The sequence below is a fragment of the Poecilia reticulata genome, chromosome 11 (assembly GCF_904066995.2).
Source record: "Poecilia reticulata chromosome 11, P_reticulata-male-v2, whole genome shotgun sequence".
NCBI classification, from domain to species: domain Eukaryota; kingdom Metazoa; phylum Chordata; class Actinopteri; order Cyprinodontiformes; family Poeciliidae; genus Poecilia; species Poecilia reticulata.
This window is the reverse complement of record NC_088840.1, coordinates 25980618-25993964: the sequence shown is the minus strand read 5'-3', so window position 1 is coordinate 25993964 and position 13347 is coordinate 25980618. Positions and strand designations below refer to the sequence as shown.

General features: G+C 35.3%; 2 protein-coding genes across 3 annotated transcripts; both read right to left on the bottom strand.

Moving 5' to 3' along the window:
* Nucleotides 1-1203: 1203 nt before the first annotated feature.
* LOC145553612 (major histocompatibility complex class I-related protein 1-like) lies at nt 1204-7442 on the bottom strand. The gene is made up of 7 exons (XM_081612318.1): nt 7172-7442; nt 4850-5116; nt 3287-3565; nt 2878-3180; nt 2074-2172; nt 1949-1966; nt 1204-1826 (listed from the first exon to the last, which is right to left on the bottom strand). The coding sequence occupies exons 1-7, from the start codon at nt 7218-7220 to the stop codon at nt 1816-1818; spliced, it is 1026 nt and encodes a 341-aa protein (XP_081468444.1). The 5' UTR covers nt 7221-7442; the 3' UTR covers nt 1204-1815.
* A 1026-nt stretch (nt 7443-8468) lies between these two features.
* Nucleotides 8469-12082, bottom strand: LOC145553611 (major histocompatibility complex class I-related protein 1-like). 2 transcript variants are annotated; one of them, XM_081612317.1, is made up of 4 exons: nt 10363-12082; nt 9918-10181; nt 9278-9556; nt 8469-9018 (listed from the first exon to the last, which is right to left on the bottom strand). In XM_081612317.1, exons 1-4 carry the CDS (start codon nt 10409-10411, stop codon nt 8537-8539), a joined length of 1074 nt encoding a protein of 357 aa, XP_081468443.1. In that variant the 5' UTR covers nt 10412-12082; the 3' UTR covers nt 8469-8536. The 2 variants fall into 2 exon arrangements, with proteins under 2 accessions (XP_081468443.1, XP_081468442.1); XM_081612316.1 differs by lacking the exon at nt 10363-12082 and having other exon boundaries at nt 8477-9018; nt 9918-10284.
* Nucleotides 12083-13347: the final 1265 nt, after the last annotated feature.

Sequence of the window (13347 nt, the reverse complement as noted above, 5' to 3'; positions counted from 1 at the left end):
GGGATACGAAGTCGTGATTTTAGTAATTACATGTTTATAAGAGCGATTTTCTGTTATGTTTCCCTCAACATAACAGAAAATCTGCCCGCTCCATGGAAGCGGGCAGCTTTCAAACGGAAATAAAACACTTTTTAATATAAATTGCTGCTTTGACATGATCACAGAACTGCCAAAACATATGTAGTCTACATAAATACCAGACAAAGTGAATCACAGCAGCGTCATCAGCGGTTGTAACGCTGAACTGATGCGGAGCGGAGCTGCGCCAAGCTACAAACACTGAATAGAAGAAGAGCTGCCATCGATACAGTTTCAGCCAAGCATGATTTAATGTTACACAATACAGTTTTACCAAGTTGCTCAAAGTCTAAACTGGTATTGTTGTGGATTTAAGGTGTAAAGTTTACCTTCGACCAAACGCCCCCCAAACGCTCCCCAAAGGAATCCCAGCGCCCCCCTTTTGTAAAAATGTCCTCCAGCGCCCCCTGCCGTCCTCTGAACGCCCCCTGGGGGGCGGTACCGCCCACGTTGAGAACCGCTAGTCTAGACCCCTCAGATCTTCTGGTTCTGGTCTGCTCTGCATCCCCAGAACCAGAACCAAATGAGAAGAAGCAGCATTCAGCTTCTAAGCACCACAGATTTGGAACAAACTTCCAGAAAACTGTAAAACAGCTGAAACACTGGGAGCCTTTAAATCTCAACTTAAAACCCACCTGTTTAGAGTTGCTTATGGCTAAATTAGGGTTAGAGTGCCGGTTTTGATGTCTTCAAGGTTTTTATGTCTTTAATGTTTTTAATTTCTTTTTATTTCTTTTCTACATTTTAATGACTTAAAGCCCCCCGGAAAACGTCCCAGGTAAACGACGTTTAACTAAAGTTCTACGGGGTTTAGAGTCCCAGTTGACGGAGGTTGGAGTCCTTGTCAAACGGTGTTTTTGACTAAAGTCCCTGAGGGTTAGAATCCCAGTTAAACGACGTTTAACTGAAGTCCTAAAGGGGTGCGGGTTTTAATGTTTTTATCTTTTCTTTTTTTTAAAAAAATCTCTTTCTCTTTCTCACTGTTTATTTAATGTCACATGCTGTTTTTATTTTAATTATGTAAAGCACTTTGAAATGCCTTGCTGCTGAAATGTGCTATACAAATAAAATTTGATTGATTTGATTGATTGATTATGTCAAGAATTTATTTAAAAAAGAATGCAGTGGAAGGAGAAAACAATTTATTTATCTGATATAAATAAATATGAAATTAAGATAACATGTTACACACATAAAATCTGCTAATATAAATAATACTTTTTTGAAAGAATGGCCTGAACTTATATTGCACTTCCATCCACAATCAGAGAAATTAGACACTAAATGAAAGGGTCAATCTACAACAAAGCAATTCTAGAATAGAATAGAATAGAATCTTTACTGTCATTGTCACAGGGGCGGGATTAAAAGTGTTATCAGCCAGTACAACACGGACCCAATAAAAAAGCTAAAATTTTCTAAAAAGACAGATATACACACATCATAGTATCAGCATAACATATATAATTGGTCAAGCTCCAAGATCAACAAAACAACTGTTTGGGTTGTTGCATCAGAAAATGTTCATTCACAGCCCATCTCACTATGACTGATGACCAGACATGGCTGCACTAAGTGGAGTTTATGTCAAATCCACTGTATTTTCCATCTTTGTTTGTGTATATTGCTGGACACAGTACCAGTATTAGCTTTCTTTGGATCTGAAGCCATTGAGAACTCAAAAATCTTTCTGAAAGGGACAATTTATTCACTTTCCCCACAGTCAATCCTCATCCTTTAATCTTGTCCTGTAAAGACAATTTGTTAAAAAATGAATTCTTGTCTGTTGCAGTGGATATAATAACATTCACTCTTTCCAAAAAATGCATCAGATGATTTTGTTAAATATACTAAAATGGTGAATAGTTACCATCAACAACCTGGAAACCTGAAATAGACAATAAGCACCATAAATTAATTTGTGATCCACCAGTTAAAATATCTAAAACATGAATTTTGAATTCTGTCAATTAGCAAAATACAATTTTTCCTCACCAGTACGTTTCTTCAGCCAGAGGACAACTACAGCAATTCCCAGAAGAAGAAGAACTCCTACTGCAATTCCTGCAACAAGAGCAGCTGGAAATCCCGGAGCTGAGGACGGCCAAACAGTTACGAAATTAAGCAGTGCAGATCCAAAATGGCTTTTTTGTGAGTGGATGCTGCTTTACAAAATTTGAGTTTAATGCAAAATTGCCCTCATCAAGAAAAATATTGTTTTTAAATTTCTGAGTGAAAGAAAATATTGTCTCTAAGCTGCAATACAATTAAGGAAATTTTGTCTAAAAAAGACAAATCTCTTGTATATGTTTAAATACACTGCTCAAAAAAATAAAGGGAACACTTAAACAACACAATATAACTCCAAGTAAATCAAACTTCTGTGAAATCAAACTGTCCACTTAGGAAGCAACACTGATTGACAACGGGGACCCTCGTCGGGTCAATCAGTGTTGCTTCCTAAGTGGACAGTTTGATTTCACAGAAGTTTGATTTACTTGGAGTTATATTGTGTTGTTTAAATGTTCCCTTTATTTTTTTTGAGCAGTATATATTTGCACAACAATATTGGCAGAAAATGGGCAATCTCTCAATTATAATCGGCCTTTATTATTATTTTTAATGTGTCTTTGGCTTTAATGTTTATAACGAGCCCATGAAGACACGTAATACATGCAAGATCCCTCTTTTTTTACCCATGTATGTGCAGAAAGAGTATGTTTTTGAGGGAAACATAAGTTGCTCAAAAATCTGTTTGCTGTCCTAAAGAAGTGGTACCATCACAGAGGTCTGTCTTACCCCAGTTTGTACGGATGACAGATTTATCCAGAGTGATTTTTATGTCGTCTCCAACACCAGAAAGCTGAAACACACAGTCGTATCTCCTCCAGCCATCAGGTGGGACTGATGAAACATTGAGTTCAACACTCATCTGGAAGGTCCCATCATTGTTGAGGAGGATCTCTCCTTTCTCCACATCCTCGTGAATCTCCTCTCCGTCTTTAGTCCAGAACATTTCAGCTCTGTCAGGGAAGAAACCTGTAGCGTGGCAGCTGACCACAGAGGAGGGAGTTTTCTGGAGCAGAGATATGGAGGGACGCTCTGCAGAAAGAAAATACTCAAAAATAAAATATAACATCCATATAATATCTGAAAATTTGGGCTTCGGAGATATGATTTAATCACTGTATAAACTGAATAAACATACCTGTCCTCTGCAGAAAGCTCTTTCCATGGTGAATATAATTTTTCAACAAGTCAGGACATATGTAGATGTAATAGTTTTTAAAGTGTTTTATTGAAGCTTTCTCACCATCCCATATGAGTTTTGTGAGCACAGCTTGTGATTTTGGAGCAGTCCATGTCAGTGTCTTCAGGTCCAGGGCTAAGAAGTCTTCACCATTAAAACCATATTGTTTAAACCCTATAACCTCTCCAGTCTCATCATCCCACTCACAGCCGTGCATTCTCTGTAAAATGTGGGGACCTTAAAAAAAAGAAAGATTTAATAACAATAGAAGAATTGATTAAGACTGAAAAACATATGTAAGTATATAAAAATAATGAAAAATACAGTAACTCGTGAGAGATTGATTATAGATTTAGCATGTCACAGAAATTACAATTAACATTTTTAAGGGACACCAAATTGATAAAATTAGACTGAATTTAGTAAGAAATGAAATAAACAAATAAAGCTAAAATTAGGAGAAGAACATATTGATTACAGCATAAATTTGTAATGAATTACAAAGTAAAATGAAATGCTGGAAATTATTTTTTGATGGAGACATGCACAAAAAGGCCAAAACAATACTCCACAGTCAAAGGACACTGCATTGCTTTACAGCCTTAAACTTGTCAGGAGAGACATCGACTTTCTATTTGCTTGCTGTAAGATTTATGTTGCAACAATGGGATAAAACAGACTGGATATGCTGGCAGTAGATATCACTCTCTTTATTCTTCCTCAAACATATAATATCTAACTATAGCATAGCTACTATATGACTAATTCTTAAAATAATTCTCTTATCTGATGCATCTCTTTCTTCACGAAAAGTAAGTCCTGTAGTAATAATTGAAATTACTGCTCTTAATTTCAAGAGCAGTATTTTTCCAGTTTTATTTTACAACTACTTAGAAAAAGTGGAGAGGAAAGTTGGTTAAAAGTGTGTTTAAAACCTTACTTCAGGCAGAGCTGCTGCTATATAACAATGCCTAACTTTGGACAAGAAAGCAACAACTATTGACTGAAGCCTGAAGAATGCAAGAAACTCAACCTTTTCCTATTGAACCCCTTGAATAACGTGACTTAAATTGCCTCAAAAAAATGTTCTTGGAATCATGTATTTAAAAAGTTAAATTAAAATCTAAAACTATAGATTCAGAATTCAGATTAGAATCAATTCAAGACTGAAGACACTGCAAAATACAACAGATAAGGGGAACTCGGAAAAACTTTATATTCTATTGTGTTTGCATGTAATTTCTACTAGTATTTGAGGTGTATTAAGTTTGAGGATCTAATTTTTGAAATGAGTTACTAGAAAATGGTGGAAGGCACAGCTTTACATCTCCCTTCAATCTGCCAGGATTGAAGGACAAACTCCACAAAGTTCACATGGAGAAAGTGATGAGTAAATATTTATATAGTCCACAGATTTTTCACTTTAAAATAACATTTAACTTAACCAATCTAAATATATGACGACACCTAAACATTATCAAGAAGGTGTCAAAAAGTAGATAAAACTATACAGCAGATTACCTTCAGTGAGGTTTAGGCGTCGCTTCACAAAATCAATGTTTTCCCTGAAGTAGTACTGATATCCAAGACACCTCTGAGAATACCACTCCAGGTGCTCAGGATTCCTTTCGATCAGTTTCCTCATCCAGTCTTGTTTGAGCTTGACTGTCTTGATGTTGCTGTCACAGTATCCCAACTGAACTTCATCTACTGTTGCTGCGCCGGCAAACTCTGGAAAGTCTTGAACTCCATAGGTAGCAGTAAAAAAATATCTCAGGGAATGTTTCACTGAAGAGAAAAAGTTATCATGTTTTACACTTATATATACATACCTTACAGCAAGCTCTGGAAAAAATTAAGAGACCACTTACAATCATCAATTTCTCTGATTTTATAAATGAACATTATTCTTTTATTATATGAACTACTGACATATCTCCAAAATTCCCACCAATTTTTTTTTATTTGCAGAAAATGAGAAATGGTCAAAATAACAAAAAAGATGCAGTGCTTTTAGAGCTCAAGTAATGCAAAGAAAACAAGTTTATATTCATTTAGAAACAATGACTCAGGTAGAGTTCAGAAATCAATATTTAGAGGAGTAACCAAGAGGTTTTCAATGGGTTTCAGTGCAGTGGTCTCTTATTTTTTTTCTCCAGAGCTGTATAGTGTCCTTTACACTTTAACATAAAACACATGACTATTAAGATTTATATTGATAAAAACATGTGATTTGGAAATATGTTGTTTTTGCCTGTCATTCTTGAGAATAGGGACAAAATGGGTTTCAATATTCTCTGTCAAAAAATGTAATTATTCCTCAAGCTTATGTATTCAAATATGACAAATAATGTTTTGGAAATATAAAGATGCTAAGGTTCAGGCTCCCAGTTGAAACATTGTTTTGAAAATTAAATTTTTAGTGGACATGACCCAGAACTTTGTCAACAGCATCTCACAAAAATAAATATACAATTGTTTTTTTACATAGCCTGTTAGTGATATTTTTACTCAGTTTTACAGACAAATACTTCTCAAGAAACAAAAGAAATATTTAAAACAAAAAACCTCCATCTGACGGAGTTGACACAGAACTGAAGGTGGTGACAAACTGAGTAAAATGAAAAACTTGGTACATGTAAAGTAATGCAATTTATGCAAAATACATAAAAATGAATTTACTGCACATTTAAGTGAAATTTGTCAACAATTTCATCTGACAGAGTTGACAAAAAGCCAAACTACCTCAATTTATATGATGTTAATCTGAAGGAGGCCATATTGTAGCTCATCAGGTCCATGAAATATTTACATTTGACCAAAATTAAGCTTTTATTTAACAAAATTTCATAAAAGTTTTGTAAATTGTCAGTTATGGAGTTGATACATCATGGTTGTGACAAACAACTTAGGAATAAAAAGAAGAAAAAACTAAAGAATACATAAGCTAACCAGAGCTAACTAGCCCTCTTAGCAAAGAAAGAGAAAGGAAGTGGTTGTGGGGTCCTCAGAAGTTCTGGTGCCCCCCAATAATGCCTGATTTTTTTTACATTCCTTTTTTGTCTGACGGTGTTGACAAAAACTTTGGACAAATTTCACTTGGGTTGGAAAATATATAAAAATGATTTTTAATTCAATTTATTAACACTTTTATAATTATTTATTTGAATACTTATATCTAATTGTCATAATATATTATCTTAGTATTCCTTTAATTGTTTTAAACTATCATAATGTATTGAGTTCTGCTCCAGGACAAGGATTTTAAAGACACCATCCACCCACTACAAAGTTTAAAATAAAAAAAAGATTGTGCAAATACAAGGAAAATATACATTGTTGTGCTCACATGGCCCAGGTTAGTTCAGTCAGATAGTTGGAAAAAAAAAAAACCTAATATATATATATATATAATTCAAATTTTGTGCTTTATTCACAGGACCTGATTTTTCCCTATTCTCAAGAATGACTGTGTACTTAATTTCAATCATTTTTAAATATTAAGATTTGCACATATGACCAAACGTAAGCACACGAGCACACTTTTTACCACATACTTTTTTTATACCTTCTAAACAAAAACAATCTAAACATTTTATATCCTATACCTGACACTGATTGAAAGCAAATGTGCGGAAGCGCATCACGAAGTAAGAATGAGTTCTGAATAGGGAAAATATTTTAATAGATTATTAAAGTATGTTACTGAATGATCTTTAAGCAACGTAATAGACGCATCGGTGTTGAATTTACAAAACGCCAGCACAAAGACAAACTTTAACTTTCAGTTTGAAAATGAAACTATCATTGTCGCTCTATTTACTGTATAAAATAATGTCTTACCTGAATATGCAACGTGAAAGAAAATGACCAAAGCAAACAGTTTCTTCATCTTGTTTTGATAAAGATATAGGTACAGGAATTATGTAAATAGTGAATCCAGCTGCTTAAACAGAACCAGAACAACTTAATGGGGGCGATCGGGACGCCTCCAAAGCTACCAGCTGTGGTGCAACGAAGTAGGAAAAACTGGTTTTACTGCTGCAGTAAAACCTACGGAAGAGGATTAGGGCCACTGGGGAAAAAAAAAATAAAACAGTTCTGACTTTAATCTCAGAATTCTGACTTTAATCTCAGAATTCTGAGATAAAGTCAGAACTGTTTTATTATTTTTTTCCAGTGGCCCTAATCCTCTTCCGTAAAAACCAGTAGGGCTAGCCTACCTTTTGTTGTTTACACAGACACAGCAATCTTGTGCTCATAGGCGTAGGAAGCGGGGGGGACCGGGGGGCATGTCCCCCCCAATATTGGAGAGAGCCACGTTCGTCCCCCCCAATAATTTCACCGCAGTTGCGAAGAATTTTAAAATCTTCCACTCGCATGCTTTTATTTTGAAGGCGCACAACAGCGCATTCAGCAGAGCGCTTCCTCCCCCTCCCCCCTCTGAACGGCTCAGAGTAAAGGCAGCAGCAGACGGAGTCAGAAACTCCGTTTGAATGAAGTAAACTGTCTGTCAGGAATGTTGCCATGAATATCGCTCGTTTATAACATCTTGTTGTCAGTTTATTTTCATATATAGAACTAAATCTTTTTGGATAAGCTGTTTTAATTCTGGAATAGTCACATGTTCAAAATTTTACTGCTGTTTAAAAGTTAGCTAGTCTAGTCACAATGATTTAGAATGAGACTGAAAAAGCAGCAAAATTAGCCTTTTTATTATTTAAAGTGAACAACACCTGATACTCGACCACTTAACATGTATTTATATTATATTATATTATATTATATTATATTATATTATATTATATTATATTATATTATATTATATTATATTATATTATATTATATTATATTATATTATATTATATTATATTATATTATATTATATTATATTATATTATATTATTTAGATATTTAGGAGAACAGCATTGCTAGAATGATGTTGAAGAAAGGTGAAGAAGCTCTGGTGAGATATGAGTTTAGTGAAATATGTATGAACTGTTCTTAATTTTTAAATAAACTAAACTATTTTATTATGAGAGGAGCAGGTCAGGGAAGACATAGGAGAGCCAGGTGGAGTTTCAGAGTGTGAAGATAGGGGATCATAAGGTTTCTATTTACATTAAGCTATAGATGTTATGAAAACTGTTGTATTTTGGAGAAAATGTCACATATAAGGATCTTATTTTTAAGAAGTGCTAAACAAGATCAGTAGTGTTGCAAACAGATTCTCTCCAAAAGTTTAAGTAAAGCAGTTATGATGCTTTCTGTGCAAAATATGTTTATTGTTTTCCAGACTTTCTGATTTAAGCAGAATTCATAAGTTTTAGCATACATGTCCAAAATACTAACTGTAATAACGCTGAAATATGGATATTTATTCTCACCCCAGTTGGTCTCAATTACTTCTTTATCCAGCTTGATCAGGATTTTGTCCTCAGGTCCAGTAAACTGAAACACACAGTCGTACCTCCCCCAGTCCATAGATGGGATTGATGAAATATCCAGATCAATACGATACTGGAATGTATTATCCTCATTGTTGAGGACTTCTCCAGGGTCCACACCCTCATGAATCTCCTCTCCATCCTTCCTCCAGAACATCAGGAAACTCTTTGGGTAGAAACCTGTAGCGTGACACCTGACTGGAGAGGAGGGAGTCTTCTGAAGGAGAGACACTGAGGGGTAATCTGCTCAGGAGAGTGGCAAACAAAGGAAAGTGTTGATTTAGTTATATGTTATATTTATATGACAATGCAGAGCAAGCTGGTTGGAAAATATGAGGAATCTTTTTTTAATCAAAGGCCTTCAAACACACAAAAAAACTCCACAACAACATAGGTGTTATTGAAAACTGAATTTTAAATATAATTCCTGAAAGACAGAGACAGAAACATTAAATTAATGTTAATGTACTGGAAGTAAATTCAGTCAGCTGAAAAACTATACCTGTTCTAAACAAATATCTGTGTCCATCGACCAACGAGGTATTAAGCAACTGATAGCATTGATATGTGAGCAGATGAAGGTTAGTTTGGAGATCTCCTGTATCCATATCCCAATGCTGTTTGAGAAAAAGAGCCTCTTTTCTCAGAGCAATCCATTTCCGTGCTTTGAAATCCAATTCAATAAAGTCTTCTCCATCATAACCGTACTTCAAAACGCCAGTCAGCTCTTTAGTTTCCATGTTCAGTTCACAGCTTCCTATCCTCTGGACAGTATGGATACCTGGAACAAAAAATATCTTTTATTGTCTAAACATAGCCATAATAACGTGGTGCAGTTTTAAGCAATATTAAAATGTAGACATGATGAAATGTTGAAAACAGATGTTATCTTGACTGAAGATCAAACAGAACATTTTGACCACAAAATGAAAAACTAATTGAAAAAACAAGAAACATGAGTTAAATAAGTAATTGACTTGTTGTTTGCTTAAATTGTCATACAAAATTAAGATCCATGTAAAAACAAAAAAATAGTAATTTGAGACAAATGAGTTATGTAACTCATTTGTTGTTAATTTAAATAGCTTAAAATTAAAAGTATTATCTCTGAGATAAACTACTAATTAACAAACATACAGTACCTTCAGTTTGATTTAAGTTCTTCATAATATCAGCGATTATATATGTAAAGAAGGCAGGATTAGAGATAAAGCAGCTAGTTTTGAGAAACTCAAGTAGTTGTGGCACATCACTAAATATTTTCTGCACCCAGTCAAATTTTAGATCAAGTATTTTCTTGTTACAGTAAAATCCTTCAATGTCATCTAATTTTCCAACGATTTCAGAAGCAGGAGCAGTTGTGAGCCCAGAGGATCCAGTGAAGTAAAGCTTTAGGGAGTGTGTCTCTGTACAGAAAAAAAGAGTTAAGACAACATTTATAACATATTTTATTACAAAAAGTTGAAGAACATACAAGAATATGATCTTTATCATTACTATAGTCTAAAACAGATGCTAACATCTCACAGGTTTGAAAAGGAGGGGAAAAAAACATATGCAATGTTTTAATGTTTTGCCTCTTCTTACCTGCAGATGAGCTGTGGCTGAGCATGAGAAGTATGACTAACCACTTCATCTTCTTTAGAAAGCTGAAGTGTAAATGGAGATTTAAGAGGAAGTTTCAGTTTGTTGAACTTGTTAGTTAAATGCAAAAAGGCTTAGCCGCTCTTAAACCTGCCCAACTGCTGTTGGTCGGGTTTAATGTGAGTCAATGCTTTACTGAAATCTATTGTCGGTTTGATTTAATAATTCAAACAGCTTAAATCCATGATTCTGAAATACAGATTCAACCACAACACATTTTTAAAAATTATTATAATGACTTTATTTCAAAGTAATAACAGAAATCAGTAAAACTGACATTACAAAGTAATAATATTAGTGTTCTGTGTGTTTGATATTATAAACTAACACTGCACATCTCAAATAAAAATAAAAAAAATCTGTTTTATATGTTCTGTTTTATATGTTCCACATGACTTTCCAAGGAATAACCACTAAAGTAACATACAATATCACTTCCTTGTAGGTCTATCTGTGCCATTTTGAGGTTTTGTCTGAACATGATATGAATCAGTATGTTAACTTTCATATAGTGCACTGCAGATTGCAAATTGGGAAAATACAGAAATAACCTTGGTCTGGTTATTAGGTCTTTCAAATGGAAATGTCTGCATATTGTTTTTGTGCCTGCTTTTCTTAGTTGACTGAAAAAATGTCTTTGTTATATCTTAGGAATGGTGATTTCATCTTAATGAAAGAATAAAAGTAACAATGACATTCATTTGTCTTTACTTCCTCAAGGAGTTTGATCATAGTAACCCAACTGTGTTACTAGTTTGAACCCCCAATTTGTTCATCTCATTTTTAAATGCGATTAATCATTTCTTTGTAAAAAATGACTTTACATTAGTACCAATTAATGCATAAATATGCATTAATTGGTTCATATTAATTAGAAAAAACAAATTCATGGATTCCTCATTAAAGAATTTTGAAAAACTTGTAAATTATCTTAAATGTTGTTTACCATACCATACCATACCATACCATACCATACCATACCATACCATACCATACCATACCATACCATTTTAAAAGCAAAACAGAAGTAGTAAAAACAGAAGTAAAAAGGGCAGGGAAGTGTAGTTTTTAAACATGCTCAAAACTTTTCATGAAAACAATGTATAGCAGGAAGAAGCCTGCCCCAATATTCAAAACACCTGGCCCCTAATCACCTCATGATGGCTGGAGAGTATAAAGGGAGATTCTCTCACCTGGTTGCTTTGGTCGCACGTCGTTGGGAAGGTCGCTTGTGTAGTGTGCAGGTCTTAAACTCTAACATCAAAACCACAGGAAGTCTCCTGCTTGGTACTGGGGTGTGGCTGTAATTCACCCTCCCCAGTGCAGTTTTCACATAAAACGGAACATATTGGAAAGCTGATCCTCCTGCTGTGGGCTGGAAAGGATCCTCTGGTTTGGAGTGAAGTCATCCAGCTCTGCTCTGACTGCAGCTCACTGGAGACCCTGCTGCTTTGTTTCACTGTTTTCTTTCGGGTTTTTTTTGTTTAGTTTATCTTGTTTCATTGGTTGACTTTGTTTCATTTTTGTAACTGCTTTGTTTAATTTGTTTTGTCTCGTTTAGTTTCTTAGCTTTGGGTTTTCTTTGGTTTAATTTTGTTACTTTGGAACATTCTATTGTTTTGTGTGGCCTCCAGCCTCACTGCAGGTAGCAGCCATGGGTTCTTTTAGACTATTCTATTAAAGTATTGATAATTTTAATTGGTTATGTTGGAGGTAACCTCATTTTAGTCTTTGGCCAAGTTTAAATTGTAGTATTTTTTTTGTTTTTTTTGTATTTGCTTGTTTAACCCCACCCTTTTGTCTCCAGGCTGAGAGCTGACGGTAGTGGGCGGAGCCTCCAGGGAGACTGGAACTGTGTGTTGTGTGAGGGGCCGGTGTTGGGACTTCTTCACGATTGAATGCCTGTTCACAAGTGTTTGGGGTGATTTATTTTGAATTTCTACATTTATTTTAGGAACCAGTTCCGATTTGGACCTCCCTCCCCCTGCTGGTAGGCCTCAGTACTGTACACTCCCTCCCTATTGTGTTTCCTTATGTTTTGATTGTCTCTTTTTAACATGAAACGATAAAATGTAATTCATTTTTTTGGAAAAGTCTTGTTCTCTTTGGTCACGAACCTCGAGTCTACTGGCAGCCTATTTCCTTGGTTGCAATTCCCAAGGTGGTGTTAACTTCTGGTTACCCTGCTGTGAGGAGCAGAGTACCAGATTTCTACTTTGTTTAACTTATCTTGAAAAGTGAACTACCTAAAAGTAATTTTCTATTACATGAATGCTTTTGGTATGTGGCCAAATTTTCCCTTTTGGCTTTTCCCTTCAGCATTTGCCCAATAAATAATCTATTTCCATATAGTCCTGTCCGCTCCATTGTCTACCTTTACACAATCTAACTTCATGTCTTCTTTGACCACATTCATCAATCTTATTCTGGTCTCTCACCCTGAGACTCCAACATCATGTCCTGAGTATCTCCTCTGAAAATGTCCAAACAATCTCAGTCTGGCCTCTCTAAGTATACCAAGTATACCATTTAACACAAGTGGTATGTGTCTGAATAAGCTAGTGCTTTAGTGACTGATCAGTCTTCAAAGTCCCCAAGAAAATTAAGAACATTGTGTAACAATATTTGGCTAATAACAATATCAGCTTCATCAGATCGTGATCTGCAGGTCTCGCTAGAGCGGTTCGCAGCCGAATGTGAAGCGGACGGGATGAGGCTCAGTGTCTCCAAATCTGAGGCCATGGTGTTGAGCCGGAAAAGGGTAGAGTGCCTTCTCCGGGTTAAATAATCTGTCCTGCCTCAAGTGGAGGAGTTTAAGTATCTGGGGATCTTGTTCACGAATGAGGGAAGAAGGGAGTGGGAGATCGACAGGCAGATTGGGGTAGCGTCTGCCGTGAAGCGGGCGCTGTACCGGTCCGTCGTGGTGAA